At 42.8% G+C, this 14606-nt stretch overlaps 1 protein-coding gene across 2 annotated transcripts; it reads right to left on the reverse strand.

Annotated features, from left to right (window-relative positions):
• Nucleotides 1-1463: 1463 nt before the first annotated feature.
• poldip3 (polymerase (DNA-directed), delta interacting protein 3) lies at nucleotides 1464-14021 on the reverse strand. 2 transcript variants are annotated; one of them, XM_079520019.1, is made up of 10 exons: nucleotides 13891-14021; nucleotides 12794-12897; nucleotides 10218-10732; nucleotides 9924-9968; nucleotides 9734-9814; nucleotides 8301-8552; nucleotides 7102-7179; nucleotides 6229-6358; nucleotides 5902-5968; nucleotides 1464-4098 (listed from the first exon to the last, which is right to left on the reverse strand). In XM_079520019.1, the coding sequence occupies exons 1-10, from the start codon at nucleotides 13965-13967 to the stop codon at nucleotides 3882-3884; spliced, it is 1566 nt and encodes a 521-aa protein (XP_079376145.1). In that variant the 5' UTR covers nucleotides 13968-14021; the 3' UTR covers nucleotides 1464-3881. The 2 variants fall into 2 exon arrangements, with proteins under 2 accessions (XP_079376145.1, XP_079376144.1); XM_079520018.1 differs by having other exon boundaries at nucleotides 12794-12882; nucleotides 13873-13982.
• Nucleotides 14022-14606: the final 585 nt, after the last annotated feature.

Below are 14606 nucleotides of genomic sequence, written 5' to 3' on the forward strand. Positions count from 1 at the left end.
TAGTCCTTTCTGAAGACGAACGTAATCGTGATGTTGCAATTAACCTCGCTTTATATTGAAATTCTTTATTGGGAATAGCCCCTTGAGATGAATCATCTCGTTTTCAAGGGGATCCAGAGATCACAAAATACATTTTTTTAAGCAAATTAGACAGACAGTTGAGTTGACAGACACGAGAACAAGACAAAAAAAAAGAAGAAAAAAAAACAGCATGCAAAAATACTTAAACAGAAAAACACAGTACTTAAATGGATCATAGGTTACTTAAATTATATGTTAATGATTATGTTATAGTGATGATTAGTCAGAGCATGAAGCATGAACAGGTGGTCTCATAGTAAGAGGACAGCACTGTTTTAAACAACCTAAATTATGTTATAGATCGAATATGAACCGGTAAATTGTTCCAGTCGGTGGGAGCTTTAAACATAAATGATTTTTTTGCCAACAGAGTTGGGTATCCTTGTTGGAACTAGACAATAAATCTGTGCAGAATGTCTCAGTTGGTGTTGAGAGGTGTAAGGGTTCATGTACTGTTTTAAATATTGTGCATAATGAAAATGAATGCTGCGCATTTGAAAATGAACTGTAACCAGTGCTGCTGTTGTTGTCTTACTGACTGTGGGTGATGGCAAGTTGAGATTTTCATACAGGGTGCAGTGATGAGTCATATTATCATATATGGACAATCGAGGACAAATCTACATAGACGATGATATATTGTATTGAGGGGAAGGTTGTTTTTGGTAGTTAGTAGAAAAGAAAAACCCCTCTTTTCAAAGTGGTAATAAACCAAAATGTCTGTTCCTCTATGGTTATATCACCAGAATGTCTCAGTTCCCAAATGTTTGATATGATAAAAGAGCTCCCATGTATGTAGAGGTGAGAGAAACACAAACTCCCATTATGAATTATTCATTTAAATGGGCAGCGGTGGCCTAATGGTTAGAGGAGGGCCCTTGTTGCCAAAAGGTTGCTTCCCCGGACGGGCAAGACAAATCTGGGTCGGGAAGTGATCACACTGGTCTCACCCAACACCGCTGAAGTGCCCTTGAGCAAGGCACTGAACCCCCAACTGCTCCAGTGGAGCTGCTTAGTGGCCAACAGTATAAGACTGTGGTTGTACTGGTCAGCTCCCAGGTTTTAATGTGTGTGTCTCTATGTGCAGGGCGTTGCTGAAAATGAGCACTTGTGCTCAGCTACTACCCTGGGTAAATAAAGGATTTAAAAAAAATCCCTGGAAGGACATAAATGTTTGCTTCTATAATGTGTTGAGCCCTGGTTTATAAAACAATATGCAGTATTAGTGATAGCATCACAGCTATGCAGTTTATTATCTGTGTGTGTTCTGTCCAGTTAGCCTGCATATCATTTGCCATTTCTTTTTAAAGCAATGTAAGATCAAACATGCAGTGTCTAACTTTAAAAAAATAAATAATAATGGAAAACAAAACAAAAAAAAGTACAAAGCAAAATATTTAATGGCAGAATTTCACAAGACAGATTTCACTTTACTACCATATTCTTAACTGGGATACCAGAGAAGTAGAAAGGGTAAATTTACAGTTCTTAAAACACAAACCGAGTGAGTAGTAAACTAGCATGGCTTCGATATAATGTACACTGCTCCAAAACTATATAAACCAAGTAAAATAAGTCACACACACAAAAAACACAGAACAATTTGAATGCCATGAGAATGGCAAAACCGCCGCAGTGGAATACGACCAAGTAGGATTCAGTTTACTCCAACTGTTGACTGTTACCTTCCAGTAGCCGACTTCTGAATAGAATGTTGACCTCTAATTTAGTGCATGGATATTACCACCACGGGTGGTGGCAATTAAATCAACTCAAATCATAAGAGGGGTGATCAAAATAGACATATCACAAATACAAATAAAAGGGTGGTGTTCAATGTGAACCAGCAGAACAAAAACATGAGCCGCATATACAAAAAAAAGAAATTAAAAAATAAAGACAAATCCCCATAAACTCTAAATCTTGATTTTGCCCTCCCTGATCACATTCAATTAAAAATACCTACATATACACGAGTCAATCTCCTTCCTGTTGGTCCATGTCAAGAGATGTTTGAAATGGAATTTGAATGCCACAAAAACAAACTCCACCCAAAAAGGGGGAAAAAGGTATAATAATGGCAAGTATATTCATTTCAATGATGTTGAAAGTTAAACCAGATTTTGTATGTGCACATAGTGTGTGTACTTAGTTCAAACAACGGTAGCCGCACGCTCCAATGCAGACAATCCAATCGTTTTGATGGCTAGGCAGTCTTCACGGCAGAAGGCATACAAATAGTTTGCATGAGTGGTGCCTGGTGGCATGGCCCATTCCGTGTAGAGCATATGCCCCTCGTGAAATCAAGCCTAATCTTGTCGTGCATGCCTCTACTCTCCCAGGGGTGTCGAACAGAGGTCTGACCGGCCAAAATGGACTATGTGGGGGTCTACCCAGCAGCATCCGTTTGTTCTTTTGACATCTGCTTGTTCTTTTGACATCTGCTTGTGATTTTCCAACTGCTCTTTAATGTGTCATATCATAGGCCGTTGTGACGAGATTAAAACACAATTGTATGTTTTGGTATCTTTTACATTAAAAGTTATACTGTTAACATTTTCAGTTTAACCATTTCACAAATGTGTTATTGACAACGTCTCCACTATTAAATACTTTATTCGTCATTAGACACTTTTAAATCACGTGTCTGTCCCTGACTCTCACGCCAAAAATGTTGTCGTCACTCTGGATTAAGAGCCTAAATTAAATGCCTAAATTGTAGGCACCGTAATTCTATTAAATTATTTCAGTGTTAATGGTTTCTGGAAAGTTGTTACATTCCAAAATATCCTGGGGTGTTGCTCCGAGCAGTAGGTTCCGATTAGATAAACGCTGTATTGACCACCAGGACGTCGCTAGAGGTGTTGCCAAAAAGACTCAATGAAATGTTACACACTCGAGCAATATTTGACACAAATGTAGGCTACAGGGGAAACCAATGTAGGCTACATTATTGCACCTACTTTTTATGAAGATAAGAGTAGAAGCACACAGCTCTAAATACTTCAAACTAGTTGGTTGCACGGTTAAAAGAGGCCACAGCGAGAGCACTTGGCAGCAGGAAGGGCAAGAAACTAACGCATTTCACTTCTGAGTCTGTGTGGCAGCATGATGCTGATGATGGCTTGACTGAGTTTTCACTCAATGAAATAAGAAACCATTCAGAAAATCACTATCACAGTCATAGTCCATAATAGTTGTAATTATCCCCATTGAGTGGTACACAGACTGCAAAGAGGAGAAATGAACTGGGTCACTCTGGGGGTTGAGTGGAGTGACATTAACTACTGTCTATTGTTTTCTTAAGTACTCACAACAACAAGCTCCATGCTAGACTACAGTAGACTAGAGAGACAGTAGTGAGCAAAAGGCCTGAGCTCAGGTGTAACACAGATGCCATAATAATGGTTGTGAATTACATTTTTTTCTCTTCTTCCCCAAATCATCTTCTATTGGACAGCTTGGCAGGCCACATCTGGCCCACAGGCCACCAGTTTGACACCCCTGCTCTACACTAACCTATCTGTAAGAAAGCATAAAAATGCCAAGGAAACTTGTTTGCATTAGAGTAAGCGGCTACCATTTTAAGTTAGACCCAACTGTCCGTAGCAAGCACTCCCTCAATGCACGTGTGAAATTTCTCTACCACTGTGAAGTGAGAATAGTACTTATGGTATAAGACATGGCAAATACTGTGTGTGCATGAATATGTTGCCTTTGTCTATGCGTATGTGTTGTGTTTGTGTGGGGGTGTGTGTGTGTGTGCGTATGTGTGTTTGTGTGTGTCCTCATAACACAAGTTATATCTTGATGCGGAAGGCAGTGGCCTGGGAGCTTGAGGGCTCAGTGGTTGCGGTGGACTGGGCAGTGGATTTGAACAAAGCTTTGAGGATGGTCTGAGGGTCCACTTCTGGGGTGGGCTGAGAGGAAGCTCGCTGACCGGGAGGGCGAGACAAGGAAGGAGGCAGACCATTTTTCTTTGTACCGCTGCTTGAGCCTGGCGTGTCACTGAGCCTCCTGCAAGAGGGGGGGGGGGGGGGGGGGATCAGGAAGAAATGAGAAGCACGTTTTCGCAAGCCGAAAATATGTAAAAGATGACATACACACACACAGGGCTCCTACAAACGTTGCTCAAGTCCCATCACTCCTTCAACAACACTACACAAAGATTGCTTTCAACAGCTGTAGACAAACTGGAGACATAAAGTAAGAAAAACCTTTAACCCATTTTGACCTGAGGACGATTCTACAAATGCCTTCTAAATCGTTTTCTGAAAAACCTATGTTTCTATGTCAGTCGTTCTCAAATATTTTCAGTCAAGGACCCCCAGAAATATATGTAATTGGCCACCGACCCCCATCTGAAAATATGTTGTTCCAGGGCCCCCCCACCAGAAGCAAAGATTTGAGTTCAAAACGTTTGCTGTGAAAGAATATATATTCAAAGATTTGCGCCACACTTTCACAATTTTTCAAAAATAGCAGACTTACAAGTTCATAGCGCGGCACTTATGAGCTTGTAGTTGCTATTTTTTAACAGCTAAAGTACAACATAATGCTTAAACACAAAAAGGGGTTCCCGCCCAAAATGGGTTAATATGCCTTTCAGTGCTCTGTTCTACTTCCGAGCATCGAGACGGGGCAGTAGACCACCATGCACTGTGTATAGGGCAGTAAATACACCACGGTCAGCACAGATCCTGAAAATTAATAGACTCGTCTGTGAAACTACATTAGCCCGTCTTCCTTTAATACAACACAAATATAAGAAACTCAATAATGCGGTACCAACCTAGTCTATATGATGGCAAACTAGCTGAACATTAGTCTCGCGTAGCCAGACAACTATTCCACAATCTCCGAATGCTATACAGTTTGGAACTACACCTCTCGAAATTTGAGACATCCGTCATTTCCGTTCACTAAAATATATATTTTAAAATAATTTCTATTTCTGCTAATAAGCAAGCTATATATGCTTAACGTTATTTATCCTAATATAAATATTAGGATAAATAATTTGCACTACTGAAAAGACAAAACGGAAGTGGGGAGGAGGCTTCACATCCACTTTATAGCTTAATCATCAAAAGAGCTTCCGTGCTCCAGACCGTACGACCGGAAGCTTTTGAAAATTGTGGGAGGCAACAGTCTGACCATGCGAGACTAGCCTGAGGCTTCAAATTCTCCAGCCTTCAATGTGAACAATAATTGTGTGTCCCTTTATTAGGAGTACTTACTGCTATTAATATCGCACCTGGAGAGCAGCTAGGTGTAGGGATGCTAAGGTTCAAGTGGTTAACACATTCTGAACGGGAACACCATTTTTGAAAAATTGTGAAAATGTGGCGCAAATCTTTGAATATATATTCTTTCGGAGCGAACAATTTCAACTCAAATATTTGCTTCTGTGGGGGTCCCTGGAACAACATATTTTCAGATATGTCTGTGGCCAAATACAGATAATTCTGGGGGTCCTTGACATGAAAAAGGTTGAGCACCACATACATAGAAACATATGTTTTTCAGAAAACTGAGAACTTAGAAGACTTTTTTTAGAATCAGCCTCAGGTCGAAATGGGTTAAATGTCTCACTTCAACATGGACTGGGCAGGCCAGGGAGCAAGGTCGTGACCTCCCGATACACAGATGGCCATCTAATGCGATGTGACATGAGTCCACTCAGCACGCCACGGAGCATTACACCATGCTCCAAGTGGCCACAATGCAGTGATCATTTCTACTGTCTGCCTTTACATAATCATTGTAAACTGCATTTTTTATTTATACTAATAAAAAGTAGATTAATGGTTCACTTACAATAGTATAGGCTGATCTGAAGTGATGACATTTCCCTGAATGTGAAGGTTACACTTCATGGGCTGACCTGGTTGTGGAAAAAAGAAAAACAAAGTTTCAATGGCGTCTTTCATTTTATTACATATAGTAAAAAAAAGTCTTTCTTCAACTGATATAGCACACACACACACACACCCCTCTCAACAAACAATATGTGCCCTTGCCCCACACACACACACACACACACACACACACACCCCTCTCAAACAATATGTGCCCTTGCCCCACACACACACACACAAACACCCCTCTCAACAAACAATATGTGCCCTTGCCCCCAGCACCTACCATCCAGACAACGGTTGTTGTATTTCCTGTAGGCGCTTACTGCATCATCTTTACGGACAAACACCACCTCGGCCACGCCCACCTTCACTAACCGTGCTCGTTTGAGGGCACCACACACACAGAACAATTCCTGTGGACAAACACAAAGAGAACACATTCAGTCATGAAATTAAACTTTAGGATTTTATTTGGGATCCACCATCCCAAAATAATAACTTTATTAAATAATTTTCAAAGATATTTTCATTTATTTAAATGACAATAGAGCGTCGCAGTCCCGCCTCCTACCCGGGACCAGGAAATGAAATCCAATGCATTATTCTCATAGACATTTCGTAAAGTATTTATTTAAAGACGGTTACGCCGCGGACAAAGCCAACTCGAGTCGTGACAACTCATGACAACACAAACAATATTTTGGACCAAACAAATAATTAGAAAGAAGAAAAAAACGGCAGGTTACAACACTTTTTTTGTTGTTTTTCTTCTTTCTAATTATTTGTTTGGTCCAAAATATTGTTTGTGTTGTCATGAGTTGTCACGACTCGAGTTGGCTTTGTCCGCGGCGTAACCGTCTTTAAATAAATACTTTACGAAATGTCTATGAGAATAATGCATTGGATTTCATTTCCTGGTCCCGGGTAGGAGGCGGGACTGCGACGCTCTATATCTCTGAGAAACACCATCACTTTGATCGAGTAATTTTTCTTTTCAAAATCTATTTTTATTTGTAGTTTTTTCAATGCATCCTAATGTCATTTTATAATTGTGTTTCCTTTGCTTGATGTTGTGTGTAAAACACATTGAATTGCCTTGTTGAAATGTGCTATACAAACAAACGTGCCTTGCCTAGTATTAAGTTAACACACTCACCACTATGTCTTCCTCAGTGACACGAGGATGCAGGTTGTTGACGGTTATCTTCGTTCCCTCCAAAGGACTGGTAGCAGACTAGAAAGGGATCCACAAAACATGGTTATAGAGGTCGATAAAAAAAATAAAACTTGCCCTGATTTCCATGACAAAAACCCACAGTCTTGCACATGCCAACTATTCCAGTCCTAGATCAATGTCAAGGTCAAGGTTAGCTTTATTGTCCCTTGCGGGAAATTGGTTTGCAGCCAGATCATAGTAAAAAATACACACAACAACATTCAATACAAACTACGATCTAAGAACAGGGAACTAGAGACAGAGAATTCATAACATTCAATAGTAGCAAAGTCAGTAAAAGTGAATTTGTGGCAATAAGTGCAAAGAGGCAGGAATAAAGTGCGATCTGCTGTTCAGCAGTTGAATAGCAGCCGGGACAAAGGATAGATTGCCTACAACAGGGGTGCCCGCACCTTTTTGACTCAAGATCCATTTTCAAACTGGCCAGGGGCTTTGGCTTTGGAATAGCGCCGCTGGCGTTACATAAGACAAACAGCCACACTTGCATTGTGGGTTTGACAGGCCCTATTTGATGTCAATCAATGAAGTCACCTTAATTCAAGTGGCATTTTTTCCTTCAAAAAAATATTAGGGGCATGTCATGTGATCTACTGGTAGAGCACAATCTACCTTTCGGGCACCCCTGGCACCTCTGGCCTACAACAACTTGTGGCTCTTTGGGTTCTGCTGCCAACACATTCCCCCCGGCAGTGATTTATGTATAACTTGAGGAAGGGGTAACCAAGGACTATCTAAAGAGGACGAGAAGCAAAGACCGTACGGGCGACTCCATGTTGCTCCATGGAAGGAAAGAAACATGCACAGTTGAGACCAGGAAGTTGTACATGCACAAATTTGGGCATGTACAATTTCCGGGTCTCAACTGCGCATGTTTCTCAATGAGCTTGTAGATCTTGTGGCGCGGGTTTTTGAATTTATATTCTTTCACAGCGAACATTTTTAACTCAAATATTGGCTTCTGGGGGTCCCTGAGATGGGGGTCAGCGACCAAAATTAGGGGTCCTTGGCATGAAAAGGCTTGAGAACCACTGAATTGGAAACATGGGTTTTTCAGAAAACTGAAACGGGCTTAGAAGACATTTGTAGAATGGGGTTCTCAGGTCTTGGGTTATGCTAACCTGTGGTGGAGTGGGTGGCGGCGCGCAGGGGACCGCTGGAGTCTGTTGGAGGGTCCTGGAGATGGGCTGCAGGGGCTCGGCAGGGGGCCGCAGGGGAGCAGCAGGGGTGCGGTAAGATGGGGCACTAGTGTTGGGCCTGGTGGGGGCCACGGGCACAGGGGGACGGGGAGCTGTGTATGCATCGTTTTTAACCACCTTGGTGATGGGCGTTGACATGGAGAAATTGGAGAATGGTGCACCCATGCTACCAGACTGCCAAAGAGATGGGGATGGGGGGGGAAACATTTGTGATTAGAAGAGGCACAGTATATTTTTAGGACTTCACAGACACAGGGGTTAAAAAACAAAGGAAAACAAGACGGAAAATGATTCTAAGACTCAGATGATGTACCTCACTTAAAGACTTGGTTAACTGAACTTACTTGTATACTACATAATGGAGAAAATTTGCTATGATATGCAATTCAAGCAAGTTCCATGTTATATGGCACCTTGCTCAAATGTCACACTGAAACACTGTATTTAATGTAGTTATATGCCCTCAATTCTTCATACACTCTCTAGCAGTGTAACTTATTGTAATGAAATGGCTCGTTCTGAATGAAATCATGCTCAGTTTTTCTTTTCTTTTTTTGACTTTTTTTAATTCCCTTTTGTCCGAAAAACGTAATAAAAATATTAAATACAGTGGCAAAGCTCCCCTTCATGAAAGTGTGTGAGTCAGACCTGTGTGCCTAGCCTTACCCATGATGACTGCAGCATACCGTTACTGGTGGTAAAGTGTGTCAGTCAGCCCTGTGTGCCTTGCCTTACCCATGATGACTGCAGCATAGGGTTACTGGTGGTAAAGTGTGTCAGTCAGCCCTGTGTGCCTAGCCTTACCCATGATGACTGCAGCATACTGTTACTGTGGTAAAGTGTGTCAGTCAGCCCTGTGTGCCTTGCCTTACCCATGATGACTGCAGCATACCGTTACTGGTGGTAAAGTGTGTCAGTCAGACCTGTGTGCCTAGCCTTACCCATGATGACTGCAGCATAGGGTTACTGGTGGTAAAGTGTGTCAGTCAGCCCTGTGTGCCTTGCCTTACCCATGATGACTGCAGCATACCGTTACTGGTGGTAAAGTGTGTCAGTCAGCCCTGTGTGCCTAGCCTTACCCATGATGACTGCAGCATAGGGTTACTGGTGGTAAAGTGTGTCAGTCAGCCCTGTGTGCCTAGCCTTACCCATGATGACTGCAGCATAGGGTTACTGGTGGTAAAGTGTGTCAGTCAGACCTGTGTGCCTAGCCTTACCCATGATGACTGCAGCATACTGTTACTGGTGGTAAAGTGTGTCAGTCAGCCCTGTGTGCCTAGCCTTACCCATGATGACTGCAGCATAGGGTTACTGGTGGTAAAGTGTGTTAGTCAGCCCTGTGTGCCTAGCCTTACCCATGATGACTGCAGCATACTGTTACTGGTGGTGATCTTCATCTGTTTATTAGGTATGTCATCAGCTTCACCGGAGCCGGACTGGAGGAGACAGAGCAGTACATTTAGAGTGAGATCAGCAGGTCTCAGGCATTGGTTGGTAAAATGTTTTACTATGGCTGACATAGCAGTCAAACGAGATTAACTTTACCTGTGGGCCCATACGTATGCCACTAGACATCCCTACTGGCCGTTGCTGTAGAAAGAGATTGAAATATCAGAACATGATGGCTTTGGAGAAAACTAAATAAATAATTGGAAAAATGCAACGCATTATACAGTACATATAGACATCATCCTGACAACATTCTCCATTATGGTAAGTTAGACAAAGACTGTGAGAGAAGACAATCAACATGATTTAACAACATCAATGAGAAAGCATTAAGCCCGATTTTTCTCCGCAGCAAGACATGGCTAATCATTTATCAGTCATGATCATTACCTGGATGGTCTTTGTGATTTTGAAAGGCTCAGCAGCCCCCTGCTGAGCCTGCGTCGGTGTCCCTCCGACATTCCTTTTGAGGCTCAGTCTGTCACGAGCATCCATCAGCCTCTTTGGGGGGGCAGCGCCCAGCAGCGGTGCCCTTACATTCATCCCTTGCGCATTGGGCGTAAACTGCCTGTTGTTCACATTAGCATGGTGGTTGTTGCTGGTCTGAATCTGTATGGGCGGCACATGCGCCTGGTTCAGTAGGTGGTGTGTCATGGCTGGTGGTTGAAAAGTCTGTGAGGGGACCCCAAACTGATTCTGGGCCCCAAACTGATTCTGGACCCCAAACTGATTCTGGGCCCCAAACTGATTCTGGGCCCCAAACTGATTCTGGACATGTTTGCGCGAGTTGATCATCTGTCGCGCATCCTGCACCCCTCCTCCCGGTGCGCCTCCTCCTCTGCCACGGATTTTGAAGCGAGCATCTTTCTGAACCAACTTCTCTCTGGCATCCTTCACTTGAAAACCTGTGTGCAGCAGATGGAAAAAAAAGAATTAATGCTTCAGTATATCCTGTACTGTATAAGCTAGGATTTCTTTTTGTGGGTCAGGAGGTGGCACAGCACTCTGCAAATTGGTTCAATTCCACCTCCAGGCTTAACACGGAGCCCACCAGAACCGTAGTAACCGTAGGATTAAATTAGTCGTGCAGCCCGCCAGAACCGTAGCCTACGTTTTCCAGGGTTTATATTCTTTAATCCATGTTTTGATCGGTAGCTGCCTCTCGTTAGCATTACAGTCAAAGTGGGACAGTAGCCATTTTGAAGATGCGCGCGCATCCACTTGCACTCTATGTGCTGCTTTCAATGGCCTGTATCTCCAAATCGGTGCAATGAATGTCGTTTCTGGTGAAAACAAGGTTTTTCAACGGCCGACAGCAGGCGCTGTGATACTCGTTTTTTTTCACCACCGACCGAGAGAACAACCGGTCAAGACACCACCATTTTGTGTGTGTGTGTGGGGGGGGGGGGGGGGGTGAGTTGATGTTCTTTTTCCATCATCAAATAACATGAAATTCTACATCAGCCCCAATATAAATACAGTGTTTACCAGCACAATGACATAATAGAAATAAGCTGTAGGTGTGCACCGATAGCTGGTCCCCTCTCACCAATTAGATGAATGATGATTGCCTATCAATCAGCAATAAAAAAGTTTTTATAGGTCACAAGTTTTGGTGTGACACTGGCTACAGCCAGCAGATGCAACAGTCCGCTTCGTTGACAAACGAGCTCTTGATTATTTATGATTTCATGCATTTTACGGAGACCAGTCAGATTAGCCATGACGATTAAAACAGCAGTTGCGGCCTGGGCCATGGCTCAGTGGTCCAGGCACCTTGGCTGGTAATCCAGTCTGGCAGTGTGCCGCGGGTTCGACTCCCGAACCCGACGGCCTTTACTGCATGTCTTCCCCCCATCTCTCTCCCCATTTCCGGTCAGCCTACTGTCCCTCCATAGCAGTTGCTGGGGGTTTTGATACTGTAGCTCACGCACTGTAAACAGCCCGTATGTTAGTGAAATTCAATCTCCTAGTTACCGGCGGCTCAGAGGAGTCACTCTTCTCTTTTGATTTGATTGAATATTATTTATTAGACAGAATTTAACAGCAGCAGAGTACAGTCAAACACTTAGTCACAGGAAAAATAAAACATCATGCCAGTTTAGACTAGCAAAATGGGTTGGAAAGAGGAGGGTCATGAGAAGTAGTCAAATTAGTTTGTTTGTTTAGTGAGGTCTGAAGCTTAGTCTTAACAAGTGACATTAGTCGTGTGTTCAGTGTGTAGATCGAACAAGCCACGTTCTGCTGTAATAGTACAATGCCCTCCACACTGTGCAGTAAATTCCCAAGTCTGGTGCGTGCCTCAGTTTGTAAACAAACTGTTCCACATTACTTATTAATACAACATGGATTTAGCACCAACCATGGACCAGTAAAAGCAATGCTGTCAACATAGGTTGCCGTTGTAGGCTACTTTTAGTTTGCCAGCAAATTATGTATCCCTGTTCAGTTTGTCCACTGTCCAATCAAAGTCGGTCTAATGCTGCATTCACATGGAATCAGGCAAGCGGTAGACGGCAAACCGGACTTCATTTTAGTGGACGGGAGCAGGACGGGACGGCAGCCAGAACCGGCGACGGTAACGGCAGACACCATCAATGTTACAATATTTCATCTTTTTACGGTTCCGTCGAGCAGGTTTTGCCGTCTACCGCTTGCCTGATTCCATGTGAATGCAGCATAAGCTTGTACACCGGACTGGACAAACCGTAGATTGACTACAGTTTACAGTACACAATACACATGTCCTACTGTACATTGTATTCACTACTCCTTGGAAAGTCAGAAACTCAAAATGCAAAATATGGCAAATATCTCAACCAACAAGTAACAACATTGTTTCGCACAAGTTCAAACCATTCCTACAAGTCAACAGGCTTTTGTACGACACGGCATAACATGGAAATTGCAGTTTTCTGTACATCAGAGTGCTTTGTGGTCATGGTGATACCGCGTCATAGTCATACCTGTTCCTCCTCCAAGCCTCTGTCTGACATCACCGCCTGGCCCGATCCTCTGCCGAGCATCAAATCCCCTCCCGGCCCCACCTGCACCCCTGCCAAACATGGTCCTGAGAGAGACACAACAGGCGTACAGTGTTAATGTTAATGATATTTACAATGACTTCTGATGTAATTATTATAAACTCATGGAATTGTGCAATAATTTAGGAGAATAATAGAAGCAAGAAGGAGAATATTCAGAACCTTGAACACAATGGTTTGTCATAATCAAGGCATATGGCTTAGTATTCTAATACTAATGTGGGTTTTGTAGGAAGCAAGCAGGGAAAATATATTAAAAAAGTAGCCAGTAGTTTTAAAAAGGCATGATATCAAACTTAAACAAATACAGTAGCCTATATAGAAGATTAGGACTCCTAATAGTTACATGTGTTTTGCTCAGCCGAAACTAAACTGTCTTTCGACTCGAGAAATCAATGAACATGTCTGCCATCCACGTTTAGCACTTGAAATTTGAATGCAATACGCAACCTCGTAAATTATGGTCAAATTTAGCCCAAGATTTAGACTTTCGTAGATGTAGTAATCTACGAGTCTAAATCTTAAGCTAGGTCAAATTAAGTGTTTAACTCTTAGACAATTTCAGATGATGGGCCCCAAACGATTTAATTGATTCATTCATACTAGTTGAGTGCATGTTTATCATTTGTTGCTAAAATTGCTCAATGGTTTACGACGTTGCGGTTGTCGGGATGGATTACATGATGTTTCTCATGATCTTTGTATATGATTACTATATATTTATACATTCAGCGAATAATATTAAAGAGAAAAAGAGAGCAAAGTAAACAAGATGAACAATAGACCGGTTTATTTCCTTAAGGAACGGACGGACAGGCCTGTGACCAAAGGGCTGGCTAGCTGAGAGCTAACGTTAGCTTAGCATGGCCATCTAGAATAGATTGCAATGCGAACGGCTGCCTTGCAACAGGCCGGCCGGCTTTGGTCGATTTCGACCAGTTCGACGAAGAATATGACCACTAATCTAAAACATTGTTGAAGAAGGAAGCTCGCAGAGGCACCGTGGGGAGCTCTCGTACCTTTTGACGGGTGGTTGTTTGGTGGTGTTGTTAATGCCGCGCTGTCGGATCACTTCATCCAAGGAAATGTCTGCCATTTTTCAATTCCTTGGTTTTGTCTTGGCTGCGCTTGCGTCGCGAGCAAAGTCGACCCAGTTATATTTCCCACGTACGATCGCGTCGCGCGCCCAAAACTTTAGCCGATCTACAAACCCCGCAGCGCGTTGCACCCGCGACGCGCTGTGGGTTTGTAGATCTGGGCTCTTTGTGGGGGGCGGACGACACCGTCGTACGACGGAAACAAACCCCCCAGACGTGAGTACGGCTTGTGGATAGGGCCAAAATGGACGGAAAATGGAGATTTGTATAGTGTACGTCGACTGTTAGTTATAGTCGTATTTGTATTGTGGAGATGTTCGGCATTGTTATCGTGTACTCTGGCGTTAAACAAACTATATGCAGGCAAATAAACGCCAAGGCAAACGAATTGTTATCCATCGTATCTGTTTTCGATTATTAGTCCTAGTCCTCGGAATGCAAAACAGATTGCGTCACTGGTTGCCGGTTTCCCATGAGCCTTTGCGGTGAAACGCAATAAAGATTTACTGAACCAATGACTCATTTCTCATAGAAAACGTGTTTACAAACAAACACCCTATCATTTAATTTAACTACAGTGTAATGTCAATATAAATTCCTATTTAAGCCAAAACAAAATGCATAATAAATAATGTCGG

Source organism: Electrona antarctica, assembly GCF_951216825.1.
Source record: "Electrona antarctica genome assembly, chromosome: 14".
Classification (NCBI taxonomy): Eukaryota; Metazoa; Chordata; class Actinopteri; order Myctophiformes; family Myctophidae; genus Electrona; species Electrona antarctica.

Coding starts and splice junctions, on each gene's coding strand:
- poldip3 (XM_079520018.1), bottom strand. CDS start 13,967: ATGGCAGACATTTCCTTGGATGAAGTGATCCGACAGCGCGGCATTAAC. Junction 8,553..9,733: donor GTATGCTGCAGTCATCATGG/GTAAGGCTAGGC, acceptor TCTCTTTGGCAG/TCTGGTAGCATGGGTGCACC. Junction 5,969..6,228: donor CAACAACCGTTGTCTGGATG/GTAGGTGCTGGG, acceptor TTCCACAACCAG/GTCAGCCCATGAAGTGTAAC.